General features: G+C 37.5%; 6 protein-coding genes across 6 annotated transcripts in view; 4 read left to right on the top strand and 2 right to left on the bottom strand.

The window, feature by feature from the left end:
• Positions 1-89: 89 nt before the first annotated feature.
• Cbr-aph-2 lies at positions 90-2,622 on the top strand (the record flags this gene model as incomplete). The annotated part of the gene is made up of 7 exons (XM_002639776.1): positions 90-234; positions 350-935; positions 982-1,569; positions 1,618-1,870; positions 1,915-2,175; positions 2,225-2,486; positions 2,552-2,622. The coding sequence occupies 7 exons, from the start codon at positions 90-92 to the stop codon at positions 2,620-2,622; spliced, it is 2,166 nt and encodes a 721-aa protein (XP_002639822.1).
• Positions 2,623-2,906: 284 nt separating this feature from the next.
• Positions 2,907-5,037, top strand: CBG21348 (the record flags this gene model as incomplete). Its single annotated transcript, XM_002639777.2, has 10 exons — positions 2,907-2,957; positions 3,002-3,064; positions 3,108-3,202; positions 3,243-3,473; positions 3,567-3,787; positions 3,834-3,898; positions 3,948-4,009; positions 4,056-4,628; positions 4,684-4,867; positions 4,915-5,037. The coding sequence occupies 10 exons, from the start codon at positions 2,907-2,909 to the stop codon at positions 5,035-5,037; spliced, it is 1,668 nt and encodes a 555-aa protein (XP_002639823.2).
• Positions 5,038-11,193: 6,156 nt separating this feature from the next.
• Positions 11,194-15,297, top strand: CBG21349 (the record flags this gene model as incomplete). Its single annotated transcript, XM_045237831.1, has 13 exons — positions 11,194-11,291; positions 11,779-11,863; positions 11,909-12,136; positions 12,185-12,427; positions 12,474-12,596; positions 12,796-12,910; positions 12,959-13,170; positions 13,215-13,299; positions 13,348-13,437; positions 13,484-13,591; positions 13,751-14,316; positions 14,796-14,877; positions 15,065-15,297. 13 exons carry the CDS (start codon positions 11,194-11,196, stop codon positions 15,295-15,297), a joined length of 2,268 nt encoding a protein of 755 aa, XP_045097284.1.
• A 6,011-nt stretch (positions 15,298-21,308) lies between these two features.
• Positions 21,309-22,358, top strand: Cbr-sptf-1 (the record flags this gene model as incomplete). Its single annotated transcript, XM_002639779.2, has 3 exons — positions 21,309-21,353; positions 21,408-21,574; positions 22,115-22,358. 3 exons carry the CDS (start codon positions 21,309-21,311, stop codon positions 22,356-22,358), a joined length of 456 nt encoding a protein of 151 aa, XP_002639825.2.
• A 308-nt stretch (positions 22,359-22,666) lies between these two features.
• On the bottom strand, positions 22,667-22,988 carry CBG25289 (the record flags this gene model as incomplete). Its single annotated transcript, XM_045237822.1, has 2 exons — positions 22,667-22,692; positions 22,949-22,988. 2 exons carry the CDS (start codon positions 22,986-22,988, stop codon positions 22,667-22,669), a joined length of 66 nt encoding a protein of 21 aa, XP_045100412.1.
• Positions 22,989-23,268: 280 nt separating this feature from the next.
• CBG21351 overlaps positions 23,269-23,320 on the bottom strand; it is a gene marked incomplete at both ends in the record, with an annotated part of 10,148 nt that continues 10,096 nt past the window's right edge. Inside the window, one exon of the mRNA XM_045237817.1 lies at positions 23,269-23,320. This exon is cut by the window's right edge and continues 3,624 nt beyond it. Within this exon, the coding sequence (XP_045100880.1) occupies positions 23,269-23,320 (52 nt within the window).

Here is a 23,320-nt window from a genome sequence, read left to right as displayed (position 1 = left end):
GGTTCTTATCCCCTTAAAGTTTTCAATAAAACATCGACTATTGTAATTATTGTTTAGACAAAAAACGAATGAATCGGTGAAGTCGAAGCATGAAGTTATGGATAGTATTAATTTTAATAATCGGCGGAGTTCAGTGCGATGGATTCTCAGATCAAGTCTTCAAAACATTGAATATCGGAGAAGGAAACGCATGTTACAGGACATTCAATAAAACTCATGAATTCGGGTGCCAAGGTAGGAAGGATGCTGTAAAACTGATGCTTCAATGCTACTGTAACAAAATATAATGGCAGCATTCTCAAACTTATTATTACACTGCCGTTTCACTAATATCAAACATTGATTTCAGCAACGAAAGACAATGAGAATGGTCTCATAGTACGGATAGACAAACATGAAGACTTCAAAAATCTCGATTCGTGCTGGCGGTCGTTTTATCCTTCGTATTCTGGAAAGTTTTGGGCAATGGTTCCAGTCGATCTCATTCGTCGAGATTCAATTTCTATGCTGAAGTCTTCCGATTGTCTAGCCGGAATAGTGCTGTACAATTCAAATCAATCAATGCATCCAGATGAGAAGACTACAGCTGCGTCACACGATGGTGATTGTCCGAATGCTGCAAGTGATTATTACTTTCAAAACGATACGGAAGCCTACTGCGAGAGAAAATTCAACTCCCGAGGCTCGATTACTCCTGATGGCTTGATGCGAATGGACTGGCGAGTTCAGATGATTTTTATCAATAATTCTACTGATCTCGATGTGATAAAACGGTGTTATTCTATGTTCAACACACCTAGAGAGGACGGTTCGACTGGATATCCATATTGTGGAATGAGTTTCCGAATGACTAATATGGCAGCTGGAAATTCGGAAATTTGTTATCGAAGAGGCAAAAACGACGCGAAACTTTTCCAAATGAATATTGACAGCGGGTATGTTATCACTACTGAACTCCCGGTTTATATATCTTTGTTGTAGAGATGCTCCTCAACTATGTGGTGCTATGCACAGCGATAACATTTTCGCATTCCCTACACCGATTCCCACGACACCATTCAATGATACACATCATTCTAGCAAGTACATGATGGTGGCTTCGAGAATGGACAGTTTTGGAATGATTCCAGAAGTTTCTGTTGGAGAGGTTTCGGTGCTAACCTCCATCATTTCTGTCCTTGCGGCCGCCCGTTCGATGGGTGATAACATAGAAAAGTGGAAAAAAGCATCGAATGTTTCGAATCGCAACATATTTTTTTCGTTTTTCAACGGCGAATCTTTGGATTATATTGGAAGCGGTACCACTGCTTACCAGATGGGGAAAGGCATGTTTCCTCAAAGTCTCAGGGAAGATCGAGCACATATTCATCCAGTACTCTTAGAAGAGCTCGAGTATGTCTTAGAGGTCCAGCAAGTCGGCGTCGCCGAAGGAAGAAAATATTATGTACATATTGATGGCGACCGTTATGATCAGGACAGAACACCGACGGATAAAATTATGGATAAAATCGAAAGAGGTCTCAGAAGTCATGGTTTCGACTTGGAAAAGCCTTCTGGCAGCCAGAGGAAGTAAATTGTTTACAAATAGTAATATCGATAAAACTTATATAATTTCAGAGTACCACCATCCAGTTGGCACTCGTTTGCAAAAGCGGATAGTAAAGTCAAAGCCGTGTTGATTGCTCCATTCAAAGAAGAATATGACTACAAAAGAATCAATTCAATTCTGGATAAGAATCAATGGACTTCCGACGAGAAGGAGAAGGCCGTTCAAGAAATCGAAGCAGTTGCGACATCGATTCTTGCAGCTTCTGCTGAATACGTCGGACTAGAAACCGATGATGTAGTAGCGAAAGTTGATAAAAAACTTGTAAGGGAAAAATCATCCCTCATTTGAAAAAATTTATGCTACAGGTTACAACATTGTTCGAGTGTCTAATCACCTCGAATTTCTGGTTTGATTGTGATTTTATGCAAAAGCTGGATGGAGGTCGGTACCACAAACTATTCGATTCTTATGGATTCAACGAAAAGTCGACGTATATTTCAATGGAAACTCACACTGCGTTCCCGACGGTTCTCCATTGGCTGACGATCTTCGCTCTGGGAAGTGATAAAGAGACACTGAATGTGAAGAGTGAAAAAAGCTGCTCACATCTCGGACAATTCCAGGCGGTAAGAATAGATCACACATAAAAATGCAAATACATTTTCACAAATTCAGATGTACACATACACTTGGCAACCAAGTCCTTACACCGGCAGCTTTAGCTGTCTGAAATCTGCTATTGTGAAGAAAGTGATGGTGTCTCCAGCCGTTGATCCGAGTACCCCTGAAGAGGAAATGAACACAAGATATTCCACTTGGATGGAATCTGTCTATATAATTGAAAATGTCAACTTGTACCTGATGGAAGATTCTTCGTTCGAGTATACCATGCTTATCATTTCTGTGATCTCAGCTTTGCTATCAATGATTGCCGTTAGTAAGTATTTTTTCTACTTTCCCATTTTCAAAAAAGAAGTTTTTACTCCATATCTCTAATTCCAGTTCGTTGTTCCGAGGCTACATTCATCGTCGACGAAGGTGAACCAGCAGCAGAAGGAGGAGAACCCCTTTAGCAGTTATATATATTATAAGATCCCTTTAATTTATTCATTCCAAAATATTTCAAGCTTGAATTTACAAATCCATTTACGATCTCTGTTTATCTTCACATTTTTTAATTTTGCATATCTCATTCTTCTTTGTAAAATATTCTCACAAATTGAATAAGATTTCAGAAATTTTTATTGCCTTCTGCCTTGTTGTTTTGGTCTTGGTCTCTGTTCACCTCTTTTTATTTCGGGAAGTTTTTTTAAAAATTAAATAATTAGAAAACTCATTTTGGCTTATTTTCAGTTAAATGAGCCAACCAGAACCAAGTTTAAAAAGTGAACGACGAAAGTGTTACGAAGTAGGAAACTACATATCAGATCTCAGAAACCTAATAGATTTCAGGCTCGAGACAAATACGTAGACTGTATCGATAAGTTCTTAGCACAAGGGAAGAACGAGCAAGAAGTTTGTTTCTCAAAGTTTTTGTCCGATAGTAAAAATCTTCTAGGCGGAGAAGGCTTGTCGGGCCGAACGGAAAGGATTCAACGGTAATTGTCCAACCTCTTGGGTCAACCACTTCATCAGAAAATATCAATTTGAACGGTAATTCAAAATCAATCAAGCATCTAAAACTCGATTTCAGATATAAGAAAACTCTCGCCGAACAAGGAGTAAACATTGCTGATAAAAATGCGTTATCTGAAAGAGTTTTCCGTTCCCTATCCACATCTGCTGCTTGGTTCTTCCCATTTATACCATCCAAGTTTCATCGTCCGATGCTGGAAATGGCTCCACAATTCCAGTTTCTCGCATCTCCATCTGATCCGGTGTGCAACGAGAAAACAACTCAGTCTCTGCTTGCAGAAGTTTTACGGTTAAGATTTTAGCTCCACTTTTTAGTAGATCTTCTAGAATTTTAAACATTAATTATTGTATAAATTAACTGAATAATTTGTTTTCTTTATAGGTGCCACACATACTTTGATGAAACTGTTTTCCTCAACACCTTGAAAATTTTGTCGGAAACTAAAACCATAGGAAACCGAACAGATGGGTTGCGTCTTGCAATGATCCGTTATATCGGCATTGTTTTCCATTCTATCAAAGACGAGAAACTACGAAAATCGCTCAGCGACGTGGCGAACAAAGTAGACAAGTGTAAGATTCCAACGTTCAAAGCCGAACAAGGTTGGTTATGAAAATATTGACACCTTACTAGTTGAGACTATTCCAGAATTGTTCTTCGCTTCGATGCAACCGTCCGAAAACATCCCGAATTTTGCGAAATGCATGCATAAAGTATTATTAACTGTTTTTAAATACATGCTTTTCAATCATAATAATTCAGACTGATTTGATAGTGTGCTACTTTCGACGGGAACTCGAAGCAAAAAACTGGAAGAACGTCAGGTATATAAGGTATGGATAAGTAGAATCCCATAATGTACAATTTTAGGGACCTCATCGCTCTTCATCCGAAATTTGTGCCTCTTTATGAACATGTTGACGAATTTTTGAAAGTTGCGAAACATCAGAAGGTGACTAAAGAAGAACTCTTGGATGTGTTCATGCATTACGCTCAAGCCAACAACCCCTATTTTGTGGAGGAAGATGATTTCAACAAAGTGATGAAAATAGTTTTCAAATCATATAATGTGACTGTCTCGGATACAGTATCTGACATGAATACTGTTAAGAAAACTTACATTTCTGTGAAAGAAGCATCACTTCTGAAAAAGGCAATTGATGAGTATGTTTATAACTCCAAAGAGGGATTCGTCAAATCAAAAGAATACGAAAAAGTCGCGGTTCGAGTCCGGGAATGGAAAAAGGCTAGGAAACTGAAAGATGGCAAGAATGTGGTTGTGGTGGATTCACTCAATTTCGGAGTAGGTCGCGATCCTGTCGAATGGAATGATATTTCGAATCAGTTCCAACATGTTTTATTTGCTACTCGTTATCCTCCATCATTAGTGAGAGATAAAGTTATCAAGCGATATGATGGAAACGCTCTCTTTTGTGATAAACTGTTAGTATTAACATGGTTCAGAGCTGTTGTTTAGGAATTACATTAAAGTTTTCAGATCGGCCGACGATCTCATTATTTTGAGGATGGCTCTCGAATTCGGACCCCAGACATCTCTAGTCACCAATGATCAATACCGAGATCATCGTAGAGCAGTGTGCAATTTAGATCCAATCTTGGAAAAAATTTGGGATGATTTTTTGATCGACGCTGTCTACCGACATAAGGATAACTGTATCGAGGTAACTACAAACTATACATTTGATATTTCTTTTTCATTCATTTTCAGCCCCGAAGAAGTTATAATCTTCGTGTGAGAAAAATCAACGATCGGTGGCACATTCCAGTCTTAAACTTCGAAGGTAGTTCAGAGAATATGAGGAATCTTAAAATTTACCGCATTGACACTTAGTTTTTAATTCTATGAAACATGTTCTTAATTTAGTTCTTCTATCGTTTTTCTTGTTTCCTTTACTATGCTCCATTTTGTCTTCAATAAACTGAATTCTATTGTTTTTATCTTCCTGTCTTTGTTAGCAAAACCTTCTCGATTTTGACGCCTCCAAAGAAGTCCTACGCAATCCATTCAGATAAAAATCTCTCATCTACTTCGTTTTTCTCTCGAATTGCCCAATTTGGAATCTCGAAACGATGCCTTGTTTATAAATGTTTTTTAATGGACAACGTCGTCGGAAAGATCTTCTTCATCTTCATTATTTATTTTCCCAGGACTTATAAATTATTCGAGGAAACAACGGGAAACGCCCACTTGAAGGAAAAGCCCTCCGTTCAAATCTTAAGAAGTTAAGAACTTCCCCAATTTTTTTCCAAAAATTGTGTTTTAGCTTTTTTGCGATTTCCTAAACGATGTAGCACAATTCGGTATTTACAAATGAATCTTGAGTCTTGGAAAATTTTGTGACATTGAAGGTTTCCTGGATTAACCTCTAATAAGTTTGTCTGATCCTCACAAAACCATGTTGTTATCTTTGCAAACTCAGCTATCGTTGTCTGAGAAAAAATTCCATTCTTTGAGACTACTTTTTACATTATTTTGCAATTATTTTCAATTTATTGACGAGTTTCTCCATTTTCTCATTGATTTCCATGATTTTTTATTATTTATTTTTTTTCGATTTACATCGAAAAACAGAAGATAATTGTCGAAAACAGAGAACATAGGAAAATAATATTAGAAACGGGCTCAAAGAATACGGTAGTTTGCTTTTGCACCTCAAAGAAGACGTCTACAAGATATTTGCTCTCAACCTTTTTTTTCCCGACAACAATAATAAATTAAACTATCTGCTTTTACTGATAAATTGAAACTATGAGCAGGAATGAGGAAGACGTTGAGAACAGCTAAATGAACGTACCATGTTCTCGTGCGACGCCGGCAACTACTTCTGGTCGGAATTTAGTCGGATTCTGGGAGAAACCGATACTAGAGCCGACCAAACTCGGACAAACTGATGACAAGGTTTCGAACTAGTAGTATTTCAACTTTCAACTTCCGACCTAAATCTGGCCATGGCTCGCTATTCATCCGTTTTTGGCCAAATTTTGACCAGAACCTGGCCAATTTCCGTTCAAAGCCAAACCCTCCTCAGTTTCGGATGAGAAGTTACAAACCGAGTTGTCATACTATCATTCGACTATGGAACAAATCCTGTCATCCTTTTCCTTTCTTATCACCACTTCACACCATTCCTCTTCCTCGAATCTTAATTTCCCTTTCCATTTTCTTCACTTTCCCTAAGTTATCTTAACCCAATAATAGCTTTTTCATGATTGAGTTTTTTTTCCGTTATCCGTATTCCTTTTTCCATCCATTTTCTCTTATCTTTTCCCCTAAATTTGTTCCTCTAGTTTTCCTTCGTCTTCACCCCACCCCCCCCCCCCCCCCCCGATCGTCATCAGGCGGCATCTGTCAGATCCAGTTTGCCAACGCGCGGGAAAATGAAAAAAAAAAACCAAAGAAGAATAAGAAATGGCAGCAAAAGAATTTTTGTGTCATCTGCCAATGTCTCTGTAGATGTTACTGTTGCCCTCTGAAAAGAAGACGTTGGTTCGTCTCTTATCTGATTATCGTAGAAATTCCCTTTCACAAGCTATTTCTTTTTCTTGATTTTCGAATTTTTTTAAAGTTTCCTTCTTTTTTTGCTATTTCTGATAAGTAATGGTTTTGCGAGGAATTTGGAGGAGGAAGTACCAACTTTATCAGCTAGCAAACTGAATGATAAGAATCTCTTTTCATCGAAGTTTTTCGTGATCTCGATCTTTACGATGTTTTTGGTTTGAAACTGATTTTTAGCCAGAAGATAATGTAATAAAATAAACTTAATGTCCTCCAAACTCATTAATCATAATATTCAGCTTCGTATGACTGAAAGTTGTTCATTGGGATAGTCCTCTAAACTATGAATCTCGCCTACAGTATCCTGAAAAGTCAAACATGTGCATTTGAAATCGAAAACGTTGCATTCTTTTTTCCAGACATTGAATTACACTGAACTCGTTCTACATGTTTTTTTCAGTTTGGTTTAACAGTTCAAAGCATAATCGTTTTTGAGGGGGCGGAGTCAGACACTTCAATTCTCATTTTTTAGAAGAATGACCTTCATAAAAAGTTTCCTGATTCATCAAACATCAACATAAAAAGTATCTGAACCAAGTGTTCCAGATGTCTGATTTTGACTTCTATAGCACATTTGTAAGATACAGGCTATATCATATATCCTCTGATAATTCTGAATCGTGTTTTTTTTTCTTTCAACCACCCTTCTTAGCCCATAATTCTCATTAAATGAAAATCATATTTTTTGGAAAACCAGAAGAAATGACCATCAAGTAACCACTGAAAGTTCTATAATAACACTCATTGCCATTTTTCAGTTTCCGAAACGAATTCACTTTTTTTTCAAGAGGTGCTGCTTTTTCTTCTTCTTCTTTTTCTTCTTTTTCTTCTTTTCCCCTGTCTCTGGTCGTCCATTTCAATTTCCACACCAACCGACCTTCAAATTATTTCTGAACTTTTTCTCTAATTCTTCTTTTCTACTTACTCAAACCACGATTTCTGAATCATAGAGAAGAAGAAGACGTCAGGTTTCGGGGTCAGTTTCAGTGTAAAAATGGAATAAAGCAGAAGAGGAGACAGTATGACCTCCTCCGATGTTAAATATTCATTTCAAAGACTGCTTTTGTGGTTTCGAACTAACTTTCTTTTTACATAACGATCACTTTTAACATGTTCAGTAGTCATTTAAAAGTCGAAGAATCTGTATTTCCAAAACACAAGAATCGTTCGGAAACCTCTGATTTTTTTTTCGAAAAAATAGGTTTTTGCGATACAGCTTCCTACTTGACTTCCTATTTGTTTCCGAGTCCCGTTCTATTGATTCATGTTCCTTGCCTTCCAATTTTTATTAAAATAGAATAAGAATCCTGATTTAATTCAAGCAGTGAGCGGTGGGTCTTATTTTGTGTAAATTCGATATAAAAAAAAATCCAAAACATGAAGAAAATTTTAAAGGTAGTTTTGAAGTATGATTTATTTCAGTATAAAATCTTTTGAGGACCCTTGACGTTGGTCTAATGGCAAAATGGCTGGCTGAAGAAACTTTATCAAAGGAAATTTTGATATATGCTTACAAAATACTTGCATGGAAGAATTTTTCGAAAAAAATGCATTCCACATACCGTATTCCCTCTAAAAGCCCACCAAGACCATCAACTTTGAGCTCAATTATTTCCATTTCTGTGATAGATATCAACAATTGATCAACTAATAAAATCTTGGGAGTGTTATGATGAATAATTTATTAATTGGCAAAGTGTTGATATCTTTAACAGGGATCCAAATAATTGAGCCCAAAGTAGATGGTTTCGGTGGACTTCTATTTCAGGAAATACGGTAAAAGCGTGAAGCTTGACTTCCAAAACGTCGACTGATCTTCTCCTTTTTCCTACTTTTTTGTGTTCCTTGGTTTCCTATTTTACTGTTAAGTACTGTGTTTTGGTTTATAAAAAATAACACTTTTTTGTGATTTTTATATTTTTGTTTGATTTTTATAGTTCATGTTCTACCGGTAGGAACCATCAAACGACCATTAGTTTTTCAAAAAGTTTTTACTATTAGTTTCATATTTTTTGAAGAATTCAAACGATAGAATTTTCAGTTCTACTTTAGTTTAAAAATAGATTTCAAGTAACATAGTATCAAATTTGTACATTTCATCAAGAATCAATTTTCAGTTATTAATTAAAGACCTTAATCACATGTTTATCAATAAGAAAACGGAAACACAAGTATATTTAAGATACTGTTCTCCGCCCGAAAATAACACATTTCTCCTTATCATTCTTCCTGATATTTCTTTTACGTTAAGAAAACAACAATCTAAAACAGGCCTAAGTAGGGAATAGAATGGCTTAACACAAAAAGATAAATAGAGGGCAGTAGCTGCAACTTTGTGTAAAATGAACTGATCATATCATATCACCAAAATCATTCTATTCTAATTTTCCCTCCGCATTTCTTCCTCTCCTCTTTTGTTGAGAACGGTCTCTTTCCATTTTTCCTTATAATTTGGCAAGACAATGTTACTGACAACTTGGGATGATGATCGAGTTGTTTTTCGAAGGATCAAACGAGTAGAAGACGGAAGAAGCCGAGTGAAAGAGAGAGTGAGAGAGAGAGAGAGAGAGAAAAAGAGAGAGAGAGAGAGAGAGAAACTATTCACTCACGAATCCTCATATCCAAGTTTACTATTTTATCATTTTCAGAGATATTGGAAAAATTTTTTGCAGCAAAATACGACCTTCTTTGAAATAGCTACACAGATCTATTTTGAAATGTTCCTTTTTAAAAAACAGCTAATATTTTGTATTTTTAACTTCCTATATCAACTTGAAATATATGTCTCGTAGTAGAAGCAAATTTGTTTCATTCCTTCACTATTGTTTTCATAAATATCAAACTATTAGGTTGGAAAGAAAGTTTCTTTCTTTTTAACAGAGTTGTTTTTGAGGATCGATATATGGCCCTCCAAGTGGTTTAGCGGGCCAATTTTTTTTTGTTAGAGAGCTGTGTTCAGTGCCTATTAGATACTAGATTTTCAAATTTTCATCTCTCTTCGTGTTGAAGAAACAGCGGTTCTTTTAGTCTTTATCCGACTGCACATTGGCATCTTGATTATATTTTTATTTTTATTCGGTCTTCAACAGCTGGTATTTGGAAGAAAATTGTGAATGTATATGAGGGACATGTTCCGTCATCGCCTAAAATTTGGCTTTTGTTTGAGGAATTCCAAACAAGAGAGTTCAGTTTGAAAGATGCCAACGGCCTAGTGAAAAAAAACCATTTGTAAAATGTCACAGGTATTGCCCTCTAGTCAACCAAGTTTTGTGAACGGATCGAAGTCTCTTGGCAAAGTCAAAATCTGGGTTGGTTCGTACCCGGTGTTTTCCGGGCTACAATATGTTTCGCCATGTAGACATTGGTATGTTTAACCTATCATTTTTCGCATGTTCAAATGGCTGGATGATGTAATTACAGTAGATGATAAGTGGGTAAGTTACTCTGTCAATGTGCGGAAGGGTCAGTTGATTGCCAAGAAATAGCTAGAACTGGACGTTCAAGAACCTAAATTTTCCGTAAAAATAGGTATGGTATGAGTTTGATGGTCGGTCAAAGTAATGTACCACTATAACTGCCACCTTGTGTAGTTCATAATTAGAAAATATGAGCTGGACAGTCTAATCAAAACGAGGATAAAGAACCAAAGTTTGCTTCCAGTGCGGCAATGCGAGATCGTTTGTGAATAGAGGAATCAGCCAAATTCATGTCCTTTGGCTGAATTGTTATTTTGCACTCATCGTATTCTCCGGACCTTGTCCTTAAGGAAAAGTAATATTTTGGAACTCTTAAACGTCATCTTGATAGAGAATACTTTAAGTGAAAAGATGGCACAAAAAAGGAGTAGACCCACTATTTCAATGGCAGCCCTCCTCGTTCTAGGCCAACGGAATCAAGAAATTACCGGAGCGTTGCCAGACAACTATTGATGCTAATGGACGTTACTTTCATTGATCTAGCTCCCTCCGCATTGAGAAAAATTTGATCAAAAGTTTTGCCAAAAAAGAAAGAAACTTTCTTTCCAACCTAATCCTAATTCTTAGCTTTTCTAATCGAAGAACGAAAATTTCTTTTCTGATTGAATAGAAAAGGAAATCGGATTGCGGAAGTGTTTACGCATCAGTGATAAGGATTGGAGAACTTTGCAATTGGATTTCTACCCAGATCACAGGTCTAAAATATAGGTTTCAGCTTTTCCTTCTCCTTTTCTGATTTTTCTTCTTTGTTATGATATTTCTTTCCATCTTCTTCTGTCCACAGATTTTCTCTCATCTATATCTTGTTTCTTCTATAGTTTCTACTCGTCATGAACGCGGAACAAAAAATTCAGAATAGTAGTAAATAAGTTGATAAACCGTTCAACGTTACAGCGAAAAAATACAACGAGAATAGAGGCGAAACGAAGGGCAGAAACCAAAATCAGACGGAGAGATGACGACGATACGGACACGGAACGGATTGTGGCTTTTAGTGGTTTTTACAGTTTCCGTTGCATTTGGAAATGCTGAAATATTGGAGGGTGCACCACCGTATGTTCTAACTCGGTTCTTTATACCGTAAAACCTCTTCTATTTTTCCGAGTCCCTCTCAGAGAGCCCTTCTATTAGAGGGGCCTTTCTAATAAAGGGGCCCTTCTACTAAAGTCGCCCTTCTAATAAAGGTTTTACGGTTATCCTTTGCCGTTGAAGTATTAATAAACACGTCTACTGTCAGAGTCAAATTACCGTAAAAAACTTCAATAGAGTGCCACCCAAACCAACAACGTTGAGCGAATAGCAGATATCAAAAAATGGTCAACTGACAAAGTGTATTTCATATTATGATAAACATTTTATTAGTTAACCACTTTTTGATATCTTTTATAGAAAATGAGATATTTAAGCTCAAAGTTAATGGTTTGGGTGGCCTTCTATTAGAGTGATCACGACATCTTAAATTCAGTACATGTGGTAGAAACAGATGGAGATACCATTAACAATACATTCAACGCTGTCAATATTTTCCTTAAATTTTCAGAAAATTTCAAGTTCTCCGTGCTCACGCTTCTGATGTCCCACAACTAAACGCACTCCGAGATATTCAACACAAAACTGAAAACGAAGTGAGATCTCTATTTTTTCTATATTTTTTCTTCATTCTCTTTCAGCTCGATTTCTGGCAAACACCTTCAAAAGTCGGCCATCGAGCTGATATAATGGTGGATGCTGATCGAATGGAATGGTTGGATGCGGTGCTAAAAAGCTCAAATATCAGCTATGATGTTATCATTGATGATGTTCAAAAATTGATTCTGGAAAAGGAACATGGACCTTCGAGATACTCAAAATTGTTGTTCTCCAAAAGAATGCACAATGAAGGAGGGAACAGAGCGAGGGTAAACTATATGAGATTTAAGATTAGAAACTAAAAAAAATGTTTATAGTATGGGTTCGGCGAGTATCACAGTTATCAAACAATATGTGATTGGATGATAGATATTGAGAAAAAGTATCCGGATAAGGCAAAAGTGTTCACTATGGGCACAACGGTGGAGGGTAGACCAATTCAAGGAATAAAGATTGGAAATCAAGTATGGAGAAATGATAAAAGAATATTCTGGATTGATGGAGGAATTCATGCAAGAGAATGGGCAGCCGTGCATACAACACTTTGGTTCATAGATAGAGTAAGTGGCATTATTCCAAATGTTTCAATGAATCCACTTTTTCAAGTTGATAGCTGATTACAACGATGATGCTTTGGTCCGAACTGCTGTTGATCGTCTTAATTTTTACATTCTTCCGGTGGCTAATCCAGATGGATACGAGTATTCCAGAAGTGATGTATCACCGATGGTACGATTCAAAAGTATTATTTAAACGAAGGGGGCGGCAAATTTTCGTAGTTTTTTTTGAGTTAGGGTAGCTTCCGCCACCGTAGCTCATCTGGTAGCGGCACCCACAAGTTCAACTCTTCGTGGGGCTTATATGAACGGAATTTCGAGAAAATTATGTCTTTCATGTCCCCTCACCTTTAAAAAGTTCTGTGTTCCAGGTTCGCTTATGGCGAAAAAATCGTGCTGGCGTCGTCTGTAAAAAGGATCGTTGGTTCAGAGACAGATGTTGTGGTGGAGTTGATTTGAATAGAAACTATGATTGGCATTTTGGAGGTAGAATTTCTTTTTTTTATGTCTCTAACTGAAATTTCCGATTTCCAGAAACTGGTTCAAGCACGGATAAATGTTCGGAAATTTATCAAGGAAGTTCAGCATTCAGTGAAATCGAAACAAGATCGATGAGAGATTTTCTGACATCTCCAGAGTTGAATGGAAAAATTGACGCATTCATCACACTTCACACCTACTCTCAAATGTGGATCCATCCATATTCGCATGCGAGAAAAAGTGTTCCAGCTGATGTTGCCGAACTGGTAAAATTTTCTGAAATACAATTTTTGGAGCCCGAAAGTTACAGGAACGAGTTGGAAAAGCGGCTGTAGCTGCTCTGGAAAACACTTATGGAACACAGTACAAGTTTGGAACAGGATCAGATATTCTCTGTAATTTAGTTTGAAGAAACTGAAAAATGCAATAAAGAAAAATTCCAGATCCATCTGCTGGAGGTTCGGATGATTGGGCCAAGGGAACTCTTCGTATCAAATATGTATATTTGCTAGAACTCAGACCGGGAGAGGATGGTTTGTGCAGGTATTGTGGAGATAATAATCGGGGTTATTATTTTAGTCTGGGATGGTTTCATTCTCGATCAACATCAATTGATTCCAACTGCCAAAGAAACATGGAACGGAGTTAAAGTTGTCATCAGAGCTGTTTCAGATCAAGCTGCATCACGTGAGTCTGAAACGAAAAGTTTGGAATGGTTGAGTTGTTTTTGTTGAATTGGTTGTTAAGGAACATGCGACTGTAATACTCGCACACCCGTGATTCTGAAAAACGAAATTTAATTTTGAGCCTGTTTTTTGACTGAGCCATGCATGATCGTTTTCTCAGTTCCTGATTCTATCGCTTCAACTTTGCCTCCGATAACGTTACCGCCCCCTCCGCCAACTACTACTACTACAACAACTGCTGCTCCGACAACAACCACAACTCAATGGACAACGACTCCATGGACTACGACTCCATGGACGAGCACTCCTTGGACCACGACGCCTTGGACTACAACAGCTCCATTTTCAAGTATATTTATCGTCACTGAACCCGCACCTGTCACCCGCACCACGCCCACACATCTCGACGCTTTCTATAAACTCGGCAAACGTCGCTTTAAATTCGTTTCCATCAAAACATTCCTTCCAACGCTTCCCACTACCCCAATGCCTGTTCAAACTCCTGCTTTGCCTCCCACTTTTACACCACCAACTCCCTCTTTTCCTGCATTTTCGCACCATTCTGCTTTCTTATTTTCCTCTTCATTCTCTCAAACCACTTCACTGCCTTTTGTCACTGTTGTTGGTCCAAATGAGAACAACGAAGTGATTGATGATTTTGAAGGTGCTTCGCCACGTGTCCTTCCTGCGTTTGTTCGTCGACCAAATGGTAGTGTTGTTAGAACGGTAAGAAATGTTGTCAAGAAGGATATGGCATTTTTGGAGCAGACAATATTGTTCTGGTACGAAAAAATCTGAGCTTTTACAAAAAAGGCGTTGGCCATAGCTGAAGGTCCCACAACGGCAACTACCGTAACCAAAAAATCTTTTCATTTTCAGAATACATTCTCTCGTTTTTCACTAATTTTCGTCGAGTTTTCCGTTCTTTTCTTCAAACAAGGCGGAAAATCAGAGTTTTTGATAAAGAAAAAATTGACTGAAAACGCACGCAAATCGGGAAAATAATTCTGGCAAATAAAAATAGTTTTAAGTTAGGGCAGTTTTCGTTGTGGGACCTCCTTCAACGGCAACCGGCATTTCTCTTCCATTTTTTGTACCAGAATAATACATAGAATATTTCACTGTTTGTTAGATCTGTCTGCTCCGAATATGTCATTAACCCTTTGGTCTCTGTTTATGCCTATCTATGTATTGTGAATGTGCAGAACACTCGTCGTCCGGGATCTCGTCAATTCATGCGTCGCCCCGGAGGCTTTGCTCAACAGAGAATTGTCCAATTCAGGAATAGTAAGCAGGCTTTTTTCTTTTTTATTCAAAAACTGCTAGTCTTCATGTACTTTTTTTCTCATCACTCACAGTAGTGATCACTGCAGGAACATATACTAGAAAGATGATATTTAGACTTGTTAGAAGGTTTTTGGAGTTAAGGAGGCAACACAATATAACCATGAACGGATTCATCCTTTGTTTTCAGGATCTCCCAACCGAGGTCAAACTTCAAATACAAATCAGAGACCACCACAGGTAAGTCATCGAGTAGCTTCTGGATCTCAATACGCCTTTCAGCAACAACAGCAAAGACCGCGGGGCAATTGCGTTGACCGTTCTGCTTGGTGTGCATCTTGGCTCAGTGCCAATTCTCAAGTCTGTCAGATTTCTGCCATCTACATGAGACAAGACTGTGCAAGAACTTGTAGATTCTGTTGAATAGATGGTCTTCTTTCTCCTTTTTTCAAATTACCAGTTGCCATTTCATTTTTCCCTGTCTTCTCTCAAGCTTTTTCTGCTGATTTCGGGTTCTTTCTTTTTAATAAGTCGAAACTGTTCTTTAGTTTTTAAAGTCAATACTATAACCTATAGTATTGACTTTAAAAACTATAGTCTATAGGTTTTGCGAAATTTTCATTGAAAACCTTCTTGTTTCTTTTTCTTCTAATAAATCATTTTGTTAATGACATAGACATGCTCATTCAATGACGTCATCGATTGCATCAACCGGATTTACATAACGATTTCCAGATAAGAAAAGGTTACTGGTAACGTAAAACTGAGTTAATCGTTTCAAGAAATAAGATCGGTACACAGGAATCAGATCTCAAAATAATCAGAACTTATGAGGAACACAGAAAATCGATCTGTTACAGTAAACACTCTAATAGAAGGCTACCCAAACAGCCAAATTTGTGCCCATATATCTCATTTGCTGTGAAAGACATACAAATGATGTCAACTAATAAATTGTTTATCACAATATCAGCAGCATTTCATCAGTTCACCTATTTTTGACATCATTTACAGAAAATGAGATATTTGGCAGGTGGGGGGGGGGGGGACTTCTATTAGAGTGTCGTGATTTTGAAAATGAGAGTTGAAAGTTATTCTGAAATCTATGGGAAGGCTTTTCTTTTCTTCATTGTAAACACTGTTTTTCTTTAAAATGCACATGTTCATTTGTGAAGATATGCCTAATGACTGGCATCCTCCTTCATCTGAATTATTGCGTCATATCATTGCATATCGGGAGAGGATGTACAAGTATTTAGATGTTATTTGATATCATAAGAATGGAAGCAAAACACGAAAGGATTAACCGACCATTCAGAGAATGAAATACGAGTTAATGGTGTTAATTAAGGCCGGAAAATGTTTTGAGACTATACAGTTTATGGTCTTCCATGGTTTGATGCCATTGAGTTGTTTTTTATAATTCAGAACAAGAAAGAGTTTTGCTGACCAGGATAATATGTAAAAACAGTTCAGATATGCGATTTGCGAATTTTTTTGAAGCAAGTTCGTTCAAAACTGCAGTAAACACTCTAATAGAAGGCCATCCTGAATTCGCACTTTGAGCTCAATTACGCAAGAATATCGAAACCTACAGTAGAGGTCATTGAAATATACAAATAGGTCAATAAAATATGGATATTTTCAGTTGACTTTCGGTCATTTGAACCATTTTTAGGAATCTGGAGATCGTCTGCCAGGTTTTTTTGTGAGTTTTTCAAAAATTTCTGTGAATGTAACGGTTTTAATCTAGGTCTGTTTTACATCCTCCAAATTTTCCGTGTTTGGAAACCCGACAGACAAGCTCCAGGCTCCTGAAAATTGTCAAAGTCAACTGACAAACACGGTATTCATAAGAAAAATATATATCCCTAGAGTACTGATTAGCCAAACTTTCGTCTGTTGATCTCTTTCGGACATTGTAACACTCAAAGATTTTTGTTATTTGTTATAGAAATTGAGATAATTGAGCTCAAAAATGTGCAAGTTTAGAGTGGTCTTCCATTAATGTTTACGGTAATTTAATTTATTTATTTCAACGAAGGGGAGAAAACCACTAACACGTAAAATGTTAAATAAAATGTTTAAAAAATGTTATCAGGAAACTTTGCTCTTATCATGTTTTCCTGGAAATGGTAATATTTGATTGTTTCCAAAAACTCCGCTTGTCTGCACAAGAGAGGGTTTACTGAAACTCGATTCTTCGACTCGGAGGGGTTGAACAATGCGGATTAGGAGAGACAATGTCATTTCTGCGGATTAGCCTTCCTAACGGATGAAATGACAACATGGCTTATGTAATGAGAGTACTGTGTGACATATATGATTCATCCGGACGTTTGGAATTACATTAAATATCGAAAATGATTTTCCAGCAATAGCTGTTTTTTTTTCGAATCTAGTTCTCCTTGTGAGCGATCCTTGATTCTCTCTCAGGTTGAGGTGTATTCTCAATCACCAAAACCTCTAATTATTTCTAGTTCTCACTTCTAAACGTTTCTCACTTTTCTCAACTTTTCGTTCTTGACACGAAGCATTGAAAGAGGAGACCATTCGAGGTCAGAACCCCACAATTATCACTCATGGGATGAATAGTTGACTTCTTCTTCTGGGAAAGAAGGTACGAGTATTGTCACGTAATAGGATAACCATGTTAACCCCAAGTGACCTTCTAAGCCTATTCAGTAACACCTTGGAATGAGTCTCCATGGAACGGCGCCCTATTAGATTTTGTTGTTTCACACTCTCTGAAGACGTTGTGACACCTGTATCGATTCGGTGTTTGCCTCATTAGACACCATGAAATGAACACCTGCACACGAAGAAAATTAAGGTAGATGGAGAAGGCGTGAAGGCAGACAACTCATACATAGTGATTTGAAAAAACGTTCAAAGTTGTTGAGTCAACTGATATCTTCGACCTGCCTTTCTTATTCTCACACGATTCATGGGGTTACCTAATGGAATGAGTGGTCCCATAAACTGTCACCTTACCGTTCCGTTCTTAGGTGACAGAGTTTACGTAAGCCAAATCGAGGACAGAGAGTCTTCAAGGACGCCCCCGTGACACAAAAAAAACACAGAGATGAATGAATGAAAATGAGACAGAGGGGAAAGGTGATGAATCGAGTAAACTGCATGGGAAAATGAACGGATTTTTTTTATTCTTCATTAGAGAGCATCGTTATTTTCCCAGGCTGCTCCTTTAGTATCGTCTTCAGATGTGCGGTGTCCCTCTTTCATTTGTTTTGATCTTCCGGTTTTTACACTTCCGGTTTGTTTCAGCATTCAAATTCACACTTCTGACCGAAAAAATAAAACGGGCGAGAAAAAAGATGCACAGAATTCACGGTTGAAATCGGTTTTTTTCAGAACGTCGGTAAAATGCACTCAAATGCGAAGACCGTATTTCTACAGTAAAACTATCGTCGACGCGAATGCTTCAAACTAAACTGCTGAGCATACTTGTAATCCGGGCCTTCGCCGGGCCTTCGAGGGTCCTGCCATAATTTCTTTCAGAATCGATATTTTCAAACCAACTAAATCAGATATGATAGAGCTTCACGAGTACTACAAAACAGTATTATTTGGAATACTGTATCTTATCTATGAACAAAGTTACAGATCATAAAGTGGCTTTTCTCGCAGGGCCCGGCAGGCCCGTGCGGGGCCTGCTTTTTTATGTTCCTTTTGCTCCGTAACTCTGTTCATAGACAAGATACAGTATTCCAAATAATATTGTTTTGTAGTACTCGTGGAGCTCTATCATATCTGATTGAGTTGGTTCGAAAACATTGATTCTGAAAGAAGTTATGGCAGGGCCCGCGAAGGCCCGGCAAAGGCCCGGATTATAAGTATGCTGCTGAGTATTACGGTTTTGAGAATGCATTCCATCAGAAAAATCGCTTGAAAAAAAACTGTATTGAAAAACATTCCGGATAAAACACGAATCGTTTGTTTCGATGTTTTTCAAAAAGAAAAAGAATAACGAGTTTAACAATTCAGATTTACAGCTCCAGTTTTCGATTCCGGATATGTCAATCTCTAGTTTCATGGATGCTCCTAAAGTAATCCCTACCCCGTCTTCTTCTGTTTTTCGAAGGATGACAAGTGGTTCCGCTTCGAGTTGTTATACACCGCCTGCTTACAATCATCCCTTCTTCGCTGTCTTTTTCGAATCCCAAACCTTGTCATTAGTCGGTATATCCATTTCTGTTTTCTTCCATTTTCTAAAATCTTTAGAAATGTTCCTTTTATACAACCAATTTTTTTCCAGCAACTTTCCATTATATGTACTATCATTATAATTGTTCATCCAATATATTATCCATGCTTAAAAATGATCGTATTCTCTGAACACTAATTCAATTTTGCCACTCTCTCGTGATCTTCCTTGTAACGGCTCACTCATAATTGTTCCATATGTTATTAGATAATAGGTTGATGAACAGATGATGATGCGGGACCACTTGAAAAGAAACCAATTACCAAATCAAGATGCGCTCATCTTCCTTTAACTCTCGCGCACCGCCGTGTAAACTACTGGTCAGGTGTGCGACAAAAAAGGAAGTGTTCCCAAAGGGGAGATCCAATCAGAATGGAAAGAAGAGAAACGATTGGGAATAAAAGACAAATTGTGTGTGAAAAAAATTGGGGAGAGAGAAAAGATGGTGAATTTATGGGAGGTCGTTGGCAAGAATCACATTTCAACAATCAAAATTTGGCGAGGAGGCAGGAGTCAATGTTGCTGTCCTACACCTATTTTTTGAAATATCCTCCTCTGTTTCTAGTTCTGGATCACAAAAAATTGCATTAGATCTGTCTATCTACATGTTTTTTCAGTTAGTTTCACAGATTATTAGAAAGTTAAGTGGATTTGATTGCTCTTCTCCTGTGAAGTGAAGCAAAGCATAACTCCCGTACAACCTGTAATAGAAGAGCCCCACATCATTAAGTTTCAGCTAGTTTTTCTTGGCTCCTGTGCAAGATATCAAAAATGAGTCACTTGATAAAAAGTTTGTTGTATTATTATCAAAAATTTATCAGTTGATCATTTTTTCATATCTTACTTTAGCCAGGAACCGAGCAAAATTGGATCAAAGTTAGAGACCCTTTCTATTACAAGGTTTACGGCAACTTCAAACTAAAAAATTTTTGGTCATACAACTTTTTCCCAGTTGTTTGAGGTTACTTGTTGAAGTGCTTAAATTTAAAAGATGGACCTTCCAAACTTTTTTTGTACAACGTGTCAAACTTCAGATTTTAAGATCCATTTAAAAAGCAGTTCAGATTGATGTCATGTGCCTGTTTGTGGTTGGTGACTCTAAGATTTTCTTAGAATCGCTTCCAATTTATAGTGATAAATACCTCACTACTGCACTTTTTTCATAAAACTATTTTCACAAATTTCTCAGATCTAAAGTCTCCTGCCCTAAAAGAGTACTTTTGAGAAACGGTATGGCTAACTTCAAGTCTAGGAAAACCCTGTAATTTGGAGGAACAATTTGTTGAGAATTCACTCTTCTCCTCACGAGAAAATCGAAATGTGTCTCGTTTTGGTTCGTCTTGTTTTTTTTCACGACGCTACCAACGTTTGGTACAGCGAAGTGAGCGTTTTTGAACAGAAGGTATGGGATTGTAGACCCTATCATTAATACATTCATTTGCACCACCGGCTGCCACGTCATCTGGAAAAGACAATGTTATTCTGTCGTATTACTAATAAGGCTTATGCTAGATTAGTCTACATCTACCTGTAGGAACAAACCATTTTCGGAATGATTTCAAACATCATCCCAAAGTTTCAATGCGCCGTGTTTCCTCTAATAGAAGCCAACCCAAACCGTAAACTGTGAGCTCATTTATCTCGGTTCTTGTGAAAGATATCAAAAATTTGTCAACTAATAAATTATTTACCATTGTATCACCAATATTTTATCAGTTGACAAACTTTTGACATAACTCACAGTAACCTAAATAATTGAGCTCAAAGTTGTATGGGTGGGCTTCAATTAGAGGAAGTATGGTGGTTGTTGAGCTTTACCAATTTTGGAATTTGAGAAATTCGAAATACCAGTTTGTTTATCATTTTCCCTGTAACTATACGAATCTTAATGATATGTTGATATGTTAAGAAAATTCTGAGAAATTTCCATTTCAAAGCCAGCAATTTTACTGATTTCTTAATGTCTTGTCAGCCGCTTTTTTATTTTTCAATATTCTAATTACCTAGCTTTCTTAGCGCTTGCCTCTCTCAACCACCACCTTCCCCCAACTCTACAGTAGTCTCCAAACGGGGGCGGAGCCTCTTCCCCCTTCCCATCGAGTGTCGCCTCCTTCGTTCCGCCCATTTCTTCTTTTCACTCTCCCTTTTTGGCTCGCTTTCGAAAGTGGAAACGGATAAGATTTATAGTCTATTTATAGGCGATCACACAATGTTGAATCCAACGGATGCTGCCTCTGCTGCCCTCTCATTTTCAGTGAGTTTATCTCCTTTTCGTTCACAATATTTCTTTATTCCCGTATTTTTATAGGTTCCATTCCAAATGAGTGAGACTCCGCTTTCTAAACTCATGGAACATTGTAATAAGTTTGTACCAGGAGCTGAAAACAAAATGAAATTGGACAACCCTAAATCAGAAGGAATCATTCTTCCAACAGACATGAATGCATATTCACCGTACTTTACATCTTCAACATGGTTAGTTCGGTTTTTGGAATTCATTCTGACTTTTTACATTTTATTGAAATATCATACTCATTTTGAATGTCTTTCTTTGGAATTCTCAGTTTGAAAAAAAAAAGTTCATTGTTGGCTACTGATATTGTATGTATACCGTGAAACCTGTTTAAGAAGCCCTCCCCTGCCCTAACTTTCAACTTTGAGCTCATGGCGAGCCTGTTGCGCGATAGTGGCAAGAACCCTCTAGGAGGGACCACCAGTCGCTGGGGAGATTATGTAAGTCTCTCAGTTCCTGTCAAAGATATCAAAAACGTTGTCAACTGATAAATTATTTGGCATAATTTCAAAAACATTTCATCAGTTGACACATTTTCAATATCTTGCATGGGAATCAAGATAATTGAGCTCACACTTGACAGTGTGCGGCTCTTCTATTACAGGTTTTACGGTATTTAGTCGTTGAGATTCTCAGTTTCTTTTTTTAAAAGTTTTTTATCTATTAATATTGTATATTTCCTAGTCTTTCCAAGTTTCATAGTCATCTTGCTCTACTTCCAGGTGGGATCATACAAATTGGCCACAACTCTATCCTAACGTATCTTCTGCTCCAAACATGGAAACATATCAAAACTATCTGGCATCTGCACAACTCGGAGGACTTTTCCAATCATCAGTCTCAGCAGTGGCTGCACAACTTCCAAATTCCGCTGGTGGTCCATCTGCTCTTTCGTCCACAATCGCTGCTCAGCAGCGAAACACTTCAAAGGTGAGATATCAAACTCCACTCATTTCGTATACCTAATGTCCATCCCGCGGATAATTAGTCGACATTTTCTTTACGAATTTGAAATTGAGGGGGAGGTTTAGGGGTACTTTTAGTTAGTACAACAGCTGATCATATGGTGATAATTTGTTTTCTGGTAAGGAAAAGAGCAATTCCTGTTTCTAGTAGTAAAGGATAGCGATCAAAAACCTGATCATACAAACTATGATGTATGCTATAAAGATTTTAATAAATAATATTTTCAGAAGCTCGCACATCCAAAAACTGCAGCTTCATCTTCATCTTCTGGTCCATCATCAGGTGGTGGAAAGTACCAAACTTCTCGACTACCAAATAAATGCGAATGTCCGAACTGTCAGCAAGCCGAATCATTAGGTGAGTTCTGGTTAGAATTCAGGGTCTCCGGTATTTCCAAGGAAAAAAAACAGAAATTGGGGAAAAAATGTGTTGGTAATGGATCAAATCGTCCGTTTTGTTCCTCTTCTTCCCATCTTACAAATGTTCAATTAAACACGCAATATGTCTCTGCGCCCCGTTCTTCTTCTACACTATTTCCACACTGGCTTTCTTCTTTTTTGCCGAGGTGTCACTTTTTTCGGGAGGGACGCTTTTGGAAGACGAATAAGAAGAAGAAGGCGCCATACGCATACATTTTATGCGACGGAGCTTGTGTCTTTCGGACAATTTTGATGGAGAGAAGAGAGTCGAAAAGCCGTGAAAATGCTCACATTGGTAGAATTGAAGGAGGGGATAGAAATAAGCTCTTTCTTTTCTTTTTCTTTTTGGGTCTACTTTGATATTATGCTGGTACAAAAAATCGGAGAGGTGGCAGTGACATAAATTCCCAAAACGACAACTACTGTAACCTAAAAATATTCCTATTTTCAGAGTTTTTTTTCACGATTTCCGTACTTTTTCAGTTAATTATTCAATTTATATTCTTACTTCGTTGCGGAAAATAACAGAAAAAATATACGAGA

Source organism: Caenorhabditis briggsae (genome assembly GCF_000004555.2).
Source record: "Caenorhabditis briggsae complete genome, chrI, whole genome shotgun sequence".
NCBI classification, from domain to species: Eukaryota; Metazoa; Nematoda; class Chromadorea; order Rhabditida; family Rhabditidae; genus Caenorhabditis; species Caenorhabditis briggsae.
The sequence above is the reverse complement of the archived record's forward strand: the minus strand, read 5'-3'. Positions and strand labels throughout refer to the sequence as shown.